The 15,103-nt window shown below is 47.3% G+C and overlaps 1 protein-coding gene across 1 annotated transcript; it reads left to right on the top strand.

The window, feature by feature from the left end:
- The first annotated feature begins 4,609 nt into the window (after positions 1 to 4,609).
- Positions 4,610 to 5,214, top strand: LOC136531409 (LRR receptor-like serine/threonine-protein kinase ERECTA). The gene is made up of 2 exons (XM_066524072.1): positions 4,610 to 4,834; positions 4,945 to 5,214. The coding sequence occupies exons 1-2, from the start codon at positions 4,610 to 4,612 to the stop codon at positions 5,212 to 5,214; spliced, it is 495 nt and encodes a 164-aa protein (XP_066380169.1).
- Positions 5,215 to 15,103: the final 9,889 nt, after the last annotated feature.

The raw sequence follows: 15,103 nt of genomic DNA, 5'->3' as shown, positions 1-15,103 counted from the left end.
GGGATTCGTTTCCCCAGAGTATTTCGGGATATTAGTCGGTGGTCGGTACCGTGGTGGGAAGATGGTGTTGAGGATGTATCGGCCGAAGGCCTTAGGTCCTGGCAAGCCGGGGCTCGGGCTTCGGTCCTCGCCGCTGTCATAGCGTCCACCACGTCGAGGGTGGTAGCCGTGGCAAGCCCCCTCCCTCGCATCGCCGCGGGCACATTTGCGGGCGCCGAGGGTGTTGCACGCGTCACAGTGGTGGCCGAGACGCTCATGCACCGGGACTGCGGTGCGTGGCCTGCCGCCTTGCGACGCCTGGTGGACTGACGCATCCTTGTCGGGTCGCTCTGAGGGCGTGCGCTGGCTGGCGTCGAGCTCGCGTCATCAAGACAACGAGCTCTCGGCCTGTTGCGCCGCCGCACGCTCGAGTAGCATGCGAATCTCACGATGGGCCAGACGATCCTCGGGCGTCGTGGGCCCCGGAAGCCCCCGGAGCAAGGCCGCCGCAGCAGCGATGTTCTGGCTTGCTCGAGCGAAGTGTGGGAGTGCTTCATCGTCCTCGATGATCCTCCGGTTTATGTCACGGGCCATGGCGCGTGCACGCCCACCGTCTTTGTGGCGCTCGATCTCTTGATCGAGCTCCGCGCGTTCCTACTCGAGCTGGAGTCGCGCTTCCTCGAGCTCTTGGTGTCGGGCCTTCAGCTGCTCCACCTGTAGGCGAGGTGGGGCCCCTGCATCCCCCTTGGCCTCATCGTCGAGGTCGTTCGTTGGGGTAGCCTCTTCCTCGTGGATGCTTTCAACTTGTCCCTTGGGGGCACCTACCATGAAACATTCACAAGAGGGGTGGTGGCTCCCCCTGCTGGAGTCAGAGCTAGAGGGCGACTCTGATTCTTCTGCGAGGAAGTCATGGAAAGACTCTGTGACATATTCGGTCATCCCCACGAACTCGTCGTTCGTAGGGAATGGAGGAGTGCATTGCGCCACAAGGTGGCCAACGGTCTCTGCGGCATTCCGGATGAGGTATTCTAGAGAGAGCGGCTCTCCTCCGGCAAGCTATGCCATGACGTTGGCGAACGAGAAGGTGAGGTGGCATAGGTCCTCCCGGGACGGTCAGGGTCCCAGGAAGGCGCCGAGCTAGCGCTCTAACCTTCCATAGTCAAAGCCGAGGAGCTGGTCGCTCCTAGGGGCACGGACCTCTGGTGCGTGTAGCTACAACTCCTCAAGCACCTCAGCGATCGCGTCGTGGTCGACAGAGCGGAGAGGTTGGACGATGGCGGGAGCCTGCGCCAAGTCTCCCTTCATCGTGACGACGAAGGCCAGGTCCCCGAAGCGCACGTGCGCGCCTGGGACCCAACCGACGTTGTGACTAGCCATCCAAAGCCTAGCGTGGATGTCGAGACGCGCAAAAGGCCCCTACTTGGAGCGCCAACTATCAGTATTTCGAGTTACCACCAATGAGTAAATTTCTAGTATTGCGTGTCTGGCTCGGATGGTGTGCTTAGAGGATACGAGGTTTATACTAGTTCGAGCAGAGTGTCCCTACGTCCATTTCATCGCTGCTGCTCATGTTACTAGCACCAAAAGTTTATAGTAGGGGTTACAAACAGGCGAGAGAGGGACAGGTCCCAAGTCTCTGGTGGAAAGAGTGAACGGGTGCCATGAGCTCGGTTGCTGCTTAGCTATTTGCTTGTGTTGTATTCTTGTGTGTTTATCTGGCTTGAATCGGATCAGGATAATTCAATCGGATGCCCCCCTTCATGGGATGCCCTGCTTTCCCTTTTATAGGCCAAGGGAAAGCACAGATTATAGCAGAGGGAAAGAGAAAAATGAGAGAGATCCGAAGGCCTTTAGGTTCGCCAGGTCCTTCTCATCCTTCATGTGGGTCCCACTGACCCTGTAGATGTCAACAGGAATGGCTCCACATCGTGGCCCTGTCCGTCACTGGCGCCATGCACAGGCGTTCTCTGCCGGTCATGGCGCTCCACTCCGTCCTGGCAGACATCGTGGTGAACTGACACGCCTGTCAGTGTTCGTACGAGGGTTAGACAGAACAACACCGTTACACCCGACGTTGTTCCTAATGTGAATCATTGGGTATGGCTCGTCGTGACCGTGGGTTACATTAGGGCGTGCCGGTCTCCTCCCTAGTGTCAAAGCTTTGACCTAGGCCCATACACTTGGACCTAGAGTGGATGGCGGCGGCATGGGTCTTCGTCGGGCGAGACGGAGTCCGCGGCCTCGGGGTCGGGCGAGGTGGAGCCCTCTCCCAGAGGTCGGGTAAGGCAGAGTGCAAACCCAAGAGTCGAATGAGGCGAAGCGCAAACCCAAGGGTCGGGCGAGACGGAGCCCGCGGCCTTGGGGTCGGATGAGGCAGAGCCCTCCCCTAGAGGCCGGGTGAGGCGGAATGCAAACCCAAGGGTCGGGCGAGGCAGAGCGTCAACCCAAGGGTCAGGCAAGGCGAAGCCCGTGACCTTGGGGTCGAACGAGGCGAAGCCCTCCCCCAGAGGCCGGGCGAGGCGGAGCGCAAACCCAAGGGTCGGGCGAGGCGAAGCGCAAACCCAAGGGTCAGGCAAGGCGGATCCCGTGGCCTCGGGGTTGGGCGAGGCAGAGTCCTTCCCTAGAGGCTCCCTAGAGGTCGGTCGAGGTAGAGCCCGCGCACCTGGGGGTCGGTTGGAGCCGTAGTCGTGCTCTTGACCGTTCGGATGAATTAATATTATGACCATTAGCCCCTCCTCTTCGGGTACCCTAGTATTGGTCCTCAACAATAGGCACGAGAACCATCACAGGTAAGGAGGGATACGGAGCTAAAAATGCTCCTACGGCCCATTTAGGACCAGGAGTTCGAAGGCTAGCCCTCCAATAGGTTCACAGCTGCTCCGGGGCAACCTTAGAGCGAGGGGTGGAAAGGGATGGCCCACTAGCGGCCAGTACCTGGGCGCACAAGCACCGTGGGCATCCCGTCCCATGTTCAAGTCTTGGTCGGTTCCTAGTCCATGGTTTTCCTCGAAGAAAGGCAACGAGCTCTTGGGACCGGCCGAACGGACCCAAGAACTATATGGATTGGCCGCCAAGAGTCTGGAGTCGGTCACTAGCTGACCCATGCCAGACCCCCGCTAACGAGAAGCCGGGGCCCCACTCAGACTAGCCTGTTAACAGCTCACCGAGCACCATGTTTTGTCCATCGAGAAACAACATGGCATGGCTCAGCCCCTTCATTTTATCGAAAAAAACGCTCGAGGGATGACGATTACAAAGATGAGTCGACCCTTGACCCGACCCCTGCTACACGCGGGGGCTCGAGGAAAGTTGGACTCGCAAGGAGACCGAACGCGCGGTCATAGTACGACGGCAGACCAATCGGATCCTAGGTGACCGAAATCAAGAAAAATCTTTTCGACCTCCCGAATCCTACGGTTATATGCCCCAAGAAGATCGATCGCGACAAAAGGAAATCACTGTCCTACCAGGACACGCCGCGGGCTATAAAAAGAAGGCCACGGCCCTCAGAGTCCTCCCGTCTGGAAAAGCCTCCAAAGGAGTATTCTACTCCTCCGCTGGCTCGGAGGCTACTGTCATGTATCGATATTAGGGATACCCAAAGCAATGAAGTTAGCGCCCACACTAACTTCCCTGGGTGGCTCGAGACGTATTAAAAAGTCTCGCCCGACCCTAAGGCCGCAGGCTCCGTCTCACCCAACCTCAAGGACGCGGTTTTCGCCTCGCCCAAGGTCGCTGGCTCCGTCTTGCCCGACCTCGAGGACATGGGTTCCGTCTCGTCTGACGGGGACTCATACCGTCGCCAACCACTCTATGTCCAAGTGTATGGGCCTGGGTCAAAACTCTGACGCCAGGGAAGAGGCTGGCATGCCTCGATGTAACATGTGGCCATGACAGGCCATACCTGGGGATTCACATCAAGAACAGGGTCGGACGTGCCATTACTGTTCTGCCTAATCCTTGTACGGACGCTGACAGACGCGTCAGTTCACCATGACGTCCGTCGGGACAGAGTGAAACGCCATGACCAGCAGATAACGCCTGTGCATGGCCCCAGTGATGAACAGGGCCGCGACAAGAAACCGTCCCTGTTGACATCTATAGGATCGGCGGAACCCGAATGAAGGAGAAGAAGGACCCGGCAACCATAAAAGCCTTCTTCTCTCTTGTTCTTCTCATTTTTCTCCTCTGTAACCCATGCTTTCCCTTCGTCTATAAAAGGGGACCCGATGACAAGGGGAGCTTGACACAAGAGCTTGACACAGGAGAGCTTGACACGAGAGCACGACACGAGCATACGGCTGAGCGGCAAGCGAGCTCTTAACACCCGTTCACTCCTTCCACCAGAGACTTGAGATCATCTTACTCTCTCACTTATTTGTAACCCCTACTGTAAACCAAGTGCCGGTAACACGAGCAGCAGCGAACTGGACGTAAAGACGTTCTGCTCGAACCAGTATAAACCCTTGTGTTCTCCGAGCACACCATCCAAGCCAGACGTGTAAATACAAATTTACTCATCGGTGGTCCAAAACATCGACATTCGCCATGATAGTTCTGGAACGAGATCACCTTCCAGTTTAAGATTGACCACGCAAACGTGGTCCGCCTCATTGGGTGCTACCTCGAGATGAATGTCCCCAAGCTTGTCTTCGAGTTCGTCCCCAACGGGAGCCTCTGTGACCTGCTCCTTGGCGTGAGGCATCGTCAGGAGCTCCCGCTGCCGGCGCGTCTGCGTATCGCCATTGGCGCTGCCGAAGCTCTCTCCTACATGCACTCTCACGGTCACCACAACTACATCCACGGGGACGTCAAGTCTGCAAACATTCTCCTCGACAACGACCTCACACCCAAGGTCTCTGACTTCGGATCGGCCAAGCTCGTGTCCATCATCAATGGGTATGCCAAGTGGTGTGTGTCAGGGGACATGAACTACGTACATCGATCGATCCCACGTACATATAGACTGGCCGCTTCACAGAGAAGAGCGACGTCTACAGCTTTGGGGTGGTTCTCTTGGAGCTCACCACGAGGAAGACGGTCAAGTATGATGAGAGCAACAGCCTCCCGATAGACTTTGTCAAGTGCTGCAAGGAGGAAGGGAACGGAAGGGCAATGTACGACCGAGAGATTCTTATGGCTCATCATGCTCAGGAATGCCTCGACAAGATCGGCGCGCTTGCGGTGCAATGTCTAAAGACGTGGATGAGAGACCGACTATGGCACAAGTGTTGAAGTAGCTCAAGCAAGTGAAGGTAATAGCTTGCGGAGGGTCATCATGCTAAAAAGCACGTATATATATGTTGACACAAAATGTGACGCACTGTGCCTCACACACAGCAAGCCGGAAAGCGTGGCTTCAAACGGGTTCCCGGGTGTTTCGTGATCCGGAAGCGTGCCAATCAGTTTGACCTAAAAACTAACAAGGGATAAAATAATTAAATGTCAAACCGGAACATGTCGGGTAATACCAGACAGTTCCACATATACGGCCCTGAAGCCACTTACAACGACATACAGCTATAGAGAGCTGTCTGCCAACAAGTTCATAAACCATTTAGCTAACCGTAAGATGAATGCACGTAAAGACCTAGTTGCCGAATGCATGTGCATGAGAAGACATGTTTGAACAAGTGAAAATTAATTATAAGTTAATGCATAACCAAGCTCGGCAGTCCAGCCGAATTGGGGTCCATGAAGAAGGAACGTGCAAATAAAAAACGATTAAAACTAATCCAAAACCTGCATCTGCCGCACGACACCTGGTTTCGTTAAAGCTTAAACATGATTAACATGCATGAACCCACAACATGTGACAATCTAGATTAAAATAATTCAGCCATTATGAACGTGTTATCTATCTGCAAAGGTAGTATGAAAAAGCAATGGTCGTTGAAGCACGAATAAAACCATAAGAGAGAGAGAAAGAGCCGAACAATATCAATCTAGATTGGGCAGAAGTGTGTTACAAATATATAAAAGGTTCAAAACATGCAACACTGGATAACTTAATGAATCTATTTAGATTTGCCATATCTAATATAGAGCCGATAACTATCTCGCTTTCACTAAGCATATTAAGCAAACGCCTGCCGCACGGTATCTACTCATAAACAAAGCATAAGCAAAGACTTCTTGATTGTCAAGCAAAGATCCGCCGCACGACCATTGAAAACAAACAAGACTACTTGCATCACGTCTAAATCCACCGCATGATACTAAACATGATAACAAGGTTGTCGGAACTTACGGAGGTCGACGGATCGATGACTCCTCTCGAAGAACTCGACGACACGACAAAAGGACTCGAAAGTTGGCACGGGGCCGGTTGTATTGATTTGGTTGTGAACCTCTATTACAATGGTCGAGGGTCAATATTTATACCCTAGACAAAACATGAGTCCTAGAGGACTACGATTTACAAAGGAACCTTTAAACAAACTTGGAAACTTACGATTCCTTACCCTAAACTTCTAGATTCCTTTATTATTACAACTTTCATCTTTCCGATCGGTCTTGCCTGCCATCTTCTGTTTTTCCCGAATGGAGTTACCGCCTTCTGGGGTAACCGACCGCACAATCATTTAGCCGACCGCTTGTTTTGTTTGCCGAACACCCTTCTTCCCGCATGCGGGTCTACCTGTCATCTTCCAGAATCGACCAAAATCCAGTGTTAACACATGCCCCCTCAATTTCGGGATAAAAGTGGTTTTATTCTGAAATTGACCACAAGCTCTTTCGTCCTCCTAGGTCATCACCGTTCAATACCGCAGCCGCTGCCCAAAAATTCAAGCTTTCAGTGCAACCTCGGACCTACTTCGAATCTTCAATGGCGACCCAGGATGAAATCCCAGAGGTAAACTTTACTTATATTCGGCAACTTTCATCTGATCCTCCCGCTCCTCTTTTGATTTATTCCTCTTTGATTTCAATCACCTTCTAAAGGAATACACGAGCCAGATTTTGATCCCCTATGCTGCCAACCCCGACTCCTATTTCCTCGGCCCAATGGGAAATCCTGACCCTTCTGAAATTATTGAGAAGGAAACCCAAAGAATTCCTTTCAAGTCTGGGATCACCTCGTCAAACCGATGGCCAAACACGTTCAAGAATTGGCCATTTCCCCCAATCACCGGATGGCGTAATTGGTACAGGAGAATGCTGGAGAAAAGTAGTAGCCACTGGGAAAGTCAAGACATCAGTCATTGTCTGGAATTATCCTTAGCAGAAACACCCAGGAATGATTCCCTTTTGATAGCAGCTTCCCATTTTTGGTCTGACACTATCAATGCCTTTATCTTTGGTCATGGTATGATGACCATCACTCTAGCCGACGTGTTCATGATGACTGGCTTGAACGTGTCATTGCCAGTATATCCCTATAAGTACAAAAGCAAAAGTAATCAAAGAGCCGTCAGCTCTGGATGTGGATGGGTCAAACATATTCAGAACTATATGAATGCATCTGGCACCGTTTCTGACAAAGAGTTGAAAGCCTTCATGAATATGTGGCTATGCAGATTCATCTTCTGTGGAAAATCCAATGAACCAACTCTGAATCACATGGTAATGGCTGAAGACTTAGCTGCAGGCACTCAGATCCCACTAGGCAAATATCTTTTAGGGTCTGTTTATCATATGATGCATCAGATTACTCTTCAGATGCGCCAAGGTGGAGAAATTTCTTGTGTGAATGGTCCCTGGTGGCTAATTCAAATGTGGCTTCAGCTATATATGCATCAGATAACCTCTGTGAGCCTCTTCAATCTAAGTTTTCCTTCAGTTAACTATGCTGAAGGCAGTACAGCAAAGGTTAAGGCTTGTCAGACTTATGGGGAAGCAGCATCATCTATAAGCATTGACATAGACATCGGTCATTTCTTCAAGCTATTTTTCAAAGGATTCGGCAATGTGCTCTGGTTTCCTTACAGAGAAAACGAAAATTTGACTTTGCCCTGCAAGTTTAGCTATGAAATTGGTTGTTCAGGTCAAGAATCCACGGAGATTTTCAACTCCTTTATCAAACCTTGCACTTTGCCAGCCGAATTTCATCATGGGAGGTTAGTGCAATCCACCTATGAATTCTATTATCCAAACATGGTGGCCAGACAATTAGGATGTGGCCAACTGCCTCCAAAATTCCTCTTCTCAACAATCATAAAGTCAAGGGAAGTAATAACAGAAGGAATGGAAGCCAAGAAGATCTTTGAATTAGGATGGGAATTGCCAACATACGAACCATCTCCATTTGGGCTAATAGATGTTGCTCATCCCTTCTTTGTTTCTTGGTGGCAAGAATGGCATGCTCATATCTTCAATATATCAGTTCATTCCTTATGCAAAAACTTGCAACCCGATTTTGCTTCTGACAGTGAGGTAATTTCATTATGCCCATCATTTCTTGCTCTTGAATCCACTTCTTATTTTAACATCTGGTCATGCACAGGATCTTGAGTTTACTCTCCCAGCCAAAGCAATCCAGTACTATTCGGCTGGCCCCAAGCCTGCTCTGGGGTTTGATGCTCCAAACTTAAAGGAATTCATGAAAACTTCTGCAACTTTGGACTCAGCACCTCTAAAGGCACTCATGAAAATTCCTGCTACTTCAGCTGCTGCATCTTCAAGAGGAAAAAGCAAAAGGAAAACACCTGAAAGTTTTCTCTTACCCAAGAAACCAAGGACCAAGAAAGCCAAATTATCTCTTAAGGTATGAACCTTTTATTCTCTATCAAGTTACCAACCTCACTTAGCAGTAAACCTGACCACCTCTTACATTCATTGCTTCCATTGCAGCCACAAGTAGAAATTCCCACACTAGGCAATACCTCAGCACCTATAGAACCAACCCCTGAAGTTTTTACTGAAGATGAAGAAATACATGATAGCGAAACTTCAGAGACTCATGAAGCTGAAGGTTCAAAGGCTCATAAACCTGATGAGACTATAGGTAACATTGTTCAACCAATTCTCTTTTTCTTTCTTTTAAACAACATCTATCTCTTATGCTCATTATCATTTACTTTACTGAAAATAGATGAAATCTTAGATGAACTGGCAAGGGAAACTTCTCCTGATCAAGCTCCAAACCTGTCCCTTCTGAACCTTCAGCCAAGTTCCCCAGCAAGCCAAGGCATAACCCATCCTGATGATCAATCAGCTCAGCAGGCAATTCTTTGTTTTACACTATATTTTAGCAAAATTACCCAATCAGCTAATACCTTTTTTCTCCTCTTTTCTTTAGAAGAACATCACTAAACCGACCACCAGTTACTCCTTCTCTATTGAGGACTACATCATCGAGAAAGGTGAAGAGATTACTTCCCATCAAACCTTATCGCTGGAAAATCAGGCTCGGCTAAAAGAGGTGATCATTCTGCTGAACAAGGATACCATCAGTCTGGTTCAGGATGCAGACCAGATAAAAGACCTCCTTGAACTCATTGATCAAGATATCCCCCCTGCTCTCAAAGCCCCCCTAGAATCGGCAGCCCATCTTGATGACCACTTTGCTATGGTGAGAAGGGCAACCAAGAACATATCTTCGAGGGCTGCTCTGCAGAAGGATAGATCTTTGAAAAAGCTGGAGATTAAAGACCTTCACTCTCATATCCACACTGCAAGAAATTCCTTGACAACCTTGGAGCCCGAACTGAAAACCATGGAGGACGAAAAAAGCAGATTAGAAGCCCAACTAACCAAACTGAATGCCAAAATTCAGTCTCACAGGGCCCATATAGCTAATTTGCCGAAGAACATAGAAGCAGCTTCACTGAAGATGACTTCGATCATCAAAGAAGACCAGCAAATCAAAACTAAGTTATCCAGCATCCAGATTTCTGAAGATGAAGATCAAAAAGTGCTAGATAATGTTAGCCGAATCAGGACTAAGGCCATAGAGGCAATCAATCATCTTCTGAACCAGTAGACATTGGGTTTGTAATAAACTTAAGTGTGATATCCTCTTTCCCTTGATTAACCAACTTTATGTTTACTTATTTTTATTCGTTCGAAAAAAGCAATCGGCCACTTTCCCTTAAATTACTCGATTAGAATGTAGCCGATTGTCTCCATTCTTCCGATAGCCGAACGAATCCAATTCAAATATTGTGAGGGTATAGCCGAACAATGTTGGCTCCAACAAACCAGGGAGATAATCGAGCGACGTTCGACTTAACCCATGCCTGGCCCAGCCCAGTAGCGGCCCAGCCGAAAGGGAAAAAACCCTACTCCACCGTTCGGGATTCTCGCCCCACAACCCCATGGAATTCGCCACGATTCTCGCTTCGGCTTATAAATAGACCCTTCCGTTAGCCTTCATCGCTATCTTCGCTTTAGCATTCTCACATCCGTCTCCTCCACTTCCTTCGTTCGATTCATTCCAGAAGAAAACCCTAACCTCCATCAAAGCAAATGACGAACAGTGGCAACCGTGGCAAGCGTCCTGCCGACGGAGAGGCTGAAGGAAGCAGAGCATCGCGCTGCCGGCGTCGTGGGTATGATTCGGCTTTTTGCCCCCTTTGCAATTTCCTTGTTCATCTCTTAGTTTCGATTTTTCCTTCCTCATTCATCAGGATAAGGGTCATCAGCTCCAGCCAATATCATCTTCTTCCTCCGGTGACGGCAGCTCAACCGGGAACTCCATCATCCGGCTCCTCCGGATCTTCCAGCTCTTCAAGCTCTTACCATTCCAATCCTTGGGGCCCGGCAGAACCAGCAGATGCACACCATCCATACTCTCACGAGGAGGCGCTCAAGTTTCGCCAGGAGAGGGACGAAGCCCGGGAGGAGCTAGGCGACGTCTCCAAGAAGTTCGGCATCGATCAAGCCGAATGGGAGGACCAGCGGAAGCAATTCTGCGACGCCATCACCGGTTTGATATCCCCATTTGGTTTTATCATTCTGGCTTCCCTTGCTTGCTGATCCACTTTTTTCTTTTCTGCCCAGCTCTTTCTGCGGAGAATGATCGCCTGAAGGCGGCGGCGAACAAGATTGCCGACAAGGTGAATGCCCAGGGGGAGACATCCGAAGCACGCCTTGATGCTGTGGACGGCCGCATTGATCAGGCCGTCATCCAAGGTGTGCACCTCGGCGCTTCTCTCGGGCTGGCGGCAATGACCTCCCAAACCAACGAGGACTACTCCTCCCAGCCAGTTGGCTTCGTTGGAGGACGCCCGGACGAGATCGACGACATCGATGAGCGTCTGGAGGCCTACGATGATCATGCCGCTGCCCTTGCCGAAATCACAAACCCCCAGTCCGTCCTCAACAAGTTATTTGAGGAGTAGTTTGTATTAGGATGGACTTTTATAAACAATCTCGTCCTTTGGAAGAATACTTATTTCTTTGATCCTTTTCAGTAAAATTCTGCCTGCGACTGTCATAAAAAACGCTGAAAACACCCCAACCTTGCATAAACATTCTTGTGCTAGAGGCGATGCAAACTGCATCGGCTATTTTGTGCTAAAGGCGATATGAACAATATCGGCTATTCTCAGTCTTATTTATTTTTAGGCTAAAGACGATTTTCCTTTCATCGGCTTTTCTGATCTACATTCATAAACCAACCTCAACACTGGGGTAATACCTCTTAAGAAATCTTCCATTGATAGCTCTGGTAAACTCCTCTCCAAATAAAGTTTTCAATATGTATGCATTGCCAGGTACACATTCTACTATTCGGAAAGGACCTTCCCAATTTGGAGACCATTTGCCGAACGCTCTATCCTTTGTTCCAACTGGCAATATAGTTTTCCAAACCAAGTCTCCTTCTGCGAATTGCTTCAGCCTAACCCTTTTGTTATAATACTTGGCAACGCGTATTTTATTTTTCTCAATATTTTCTAATGCTTTGAGACGAATCAAATGTAGATCTTCCAATTCATCCATCATTAGATTCTTATAATCCTCTTCCACCAATTCTTTCTGTAACACAACTCGCCTTGATCCTGACCGTAATTCCCATGGTAACACAGCATGATGTCCATAAACCAGTTCATAGGGAGATGTTTGAGTGGACCCATGACAAGCCATTCGGTAAGCCCACAACGCTTCATTAAGAACCAAGTGCCATTTCCTTGGTTTTTCATCAATCTTCTTCTGGATGATTTTAATCATAATCTTATTTGATGCTTCTGCCTGACCATTAGCTTGTGCATAATAAGGAGAAGAATTATACAACTTAATCCCCATACTTTTGGCAAAGTCACAGAATTCTGAAGAAGTAAACTGAGTTCCTTGATCAGTTGTTATAGTCTGAGGAATCCCGAATCTGTGAACTATATGTTCCTTAACAAAACTGATCATATTTTCTGACGTTACCTTCTTCAAAGGGATAGCTTCAACCCACTTGGTGAAATAATCCGTGGCCAAGAGTACAAATTTGTGTCCCTTACTAGAAGGAGGATTGATCTGACCAATTAAATCTATACCCCATCCTCTGAACGGCCAAGGCTTGATTATAGGATTCATAGCAGACGCTGGAACTTTTTGAATATTGCCGAATTTTTGACAATTGTGACACCCTTTGTAATATTCAAAACAATCTTCCAACATAGTTGGCCAAAAATAACCAGTTCTCCTAATTATCCACTTCATCCGATAAGCTGACTGATGTGCACCACACAATCCTTCGTGAACCTCATACATCACTTTCTTGGCCTCTTCTTGACTTAAACATTTGAGCAATACTCCATCGATGGACTTGTAATATAACTGATCATCAAGAAACACAAATTTGAGAGCTTTGTACCTGAGTTTTCGGGAAACCTTTTGAGATGGATCTTTCAGATAATTGGTAACTTCGTATCTCCAATCACCATCTACTTGATCAGTATTTAAAACATCTTCTTCCATAGCAAAAACTTCCCTGACTCTCTCGATATCCAGAAGCAGCTTGAGCTAACTTATTTGCTTCTTCATTGTACTCTCTAGGGATATGATGCAAGGTCACTACCAGAAAATTCTTCAAAAGTTCTCTACACTCCTCATAATATTCTCTTAATACATTGTTCTTGCATTCATACTGACCATTCAGTTGATTAATCACCAACTCAGAATCCCCAAAGATTTCAATAGCAACGGCCTTTACTTCTATAAGAAGCTGAAGCCCTCTAAGCAACGCTTCATACTCTGCCTGATTATTAGTAACATGAAAGTCAATAGGAACCGCATACTCAAAAGTCTTTCCTTGTGGGGAAATCAAGAGAATACCAGCACCACCACCTTTGTTACAAGATGATCCATCGAAGAACAAGGCCCAAGGCACAATGCTTATCGCCTCAACAGAAAGATCCCGATGTTGGGTAATAAAATCGGCAATAATTTGACCCTTTACCGCCTTTGCCGATTCGTATCTTAAATTAAATTCTGACAATGCTAAAATCCATTTGCCAATTCTTCCATTCAAAATTGGCATCGATAGCATATGTTTGATTACATCAAAACCAGAAACTACCACGCATTCGGCATTCAACAAATAGTGCCGAGATTTGATACATGAATAATACACACACAAGCAAAGTTTTTCTGTAGCCGAATACCTTGTTTCCGGGTCTAGCAGCTTTCGGCTAAGATAAGCTATGACTCTTTCTTTTCCTTCAAATTCTTGCATAAGGGCCGACCCTATCGTTAGGCTATCGGCCGCCACATACAACTTAAAAGGCTTGTCAAGTTGTGGAGGTACCAGCACAGGTGGTGCCTTCATATATTGCTTGATCTCATCAAAAGCCTTTTGTTGTATGTCACCCCATACAAATTTTTGATCTTTCTTGAGCCTTAATAAAGGAGAAAAGGGCAAAACTCTCTCTGATAGATTGGATATGAATCTTCTTACAAAGTTGATTTTGCCTAACAATGATTGTAATTCTGTGAGATTAGTTGGCGGCACAACTTTGTCTATTGCTTCCATGCTCTTTTTCCCAACTTCAATTCCCCCTTTATGAACTAAAAATCCCAAAAACTCACCAGCCGAAACTCCAAAGGCACATTTGTTTGGATTCATCTTCAAGCCATGCTTTCTTGTGCACTCCAGAGTTTTTCTTAAATCGGCTAAATGTCTTTCATGATTTCTAGACTTGACTACTACATCATCGATGTAGATTTCTACAATCTTGCCGATCAGCTCATGAAAAATATAATTCATAGCTCTTTGATAAGTCGCACCGGCATTCTTTAACCCAAACGTCATGACTATCCATTCAAACAAACCAATATGACCAGGACATCTGAAAGCTGTTTTTGAAATATCTTCTATTGCCATAAAAATTTGATTATAGCCAGCATTACCATCCATAAAACTAATGACTTCATATCCTGCCGATGCATCTACTAGTAAATCGGCAACTGGCATTGGGTAACCATCCATGGGAGTTGCCTTATTAAGATTTCTGAAATCTATACAAACTCTCATTTTTCCATTTTTCTTGTATACCGGTACTATATTTGAAATCCACTCTGCATACTTGCATGGCCGAATGAAGTTTGCTTCTATTAATCTTTCAACTTCCTTCTTTACATCGGCCAATACCTCCTCTTTGTATATCTTCCGTGGAGGTTGTTTGTAAGGACGAAATCCAGGTTTAATGGGTAATCGATGCTCAACAATGGAACGATCCAATCCAGGCATTTCTGTGTAATCCCAAGCAAAACAATCTTTAAACTCCTTCAACAGATTTATCAACTTTGATTTATATTCTGGGTCTAACTTCGCACTAATATACATCGGCCTTGGCTTAGAATCATCACCAACATCAATTTCTTCCAATTTATCAGCCGACATAAAACCACGTCCTAACTTTCCTTTGTTGCCATCGACAGGATTTCCCATTAAAAATTACTATGAGAGCCGACTGCTTGGATCGGCTGTTGGCCCTCGCTGAACACATTTACAGGACCTTCTTTCCACACTTTTCCGGAGAAACAATCAACGCCTTCATATTCCCAGTAGGTAGACTCTGTGGCAGCAACACTTACCGAATCATCAGCATGTACAATTTCAACATCATCTCCAATCCATTGAATGAGAATTTGATGCATGGTTGAAGGAATGCAGCAATTAGCATGGATCCAATCTCTGCCCAAGAGTAGACTATATGCCCCCTTGCCATCAATGACAAAAAAGGTAGTA

This window comes from Miscanthus floridulus, unplaced genomic scaffold, assembly GCF_019320115.1.
Source record: "Miscanthus floridulus cultivar M001 unplaced genomic scaffold, ASM1932011v1 fs_342_1, whole genome shotgun sequence".
NCBI classification, from domain to species: Eukaryota; Viridiplantae; Streptophyta; class Magnoliopsida; order Poales; family Poaceae; genus Miscanthus; species Miscanthus floridulus.
This window is presented reverse-complemented; position numbering and strand designations above follow the sequence as displayed.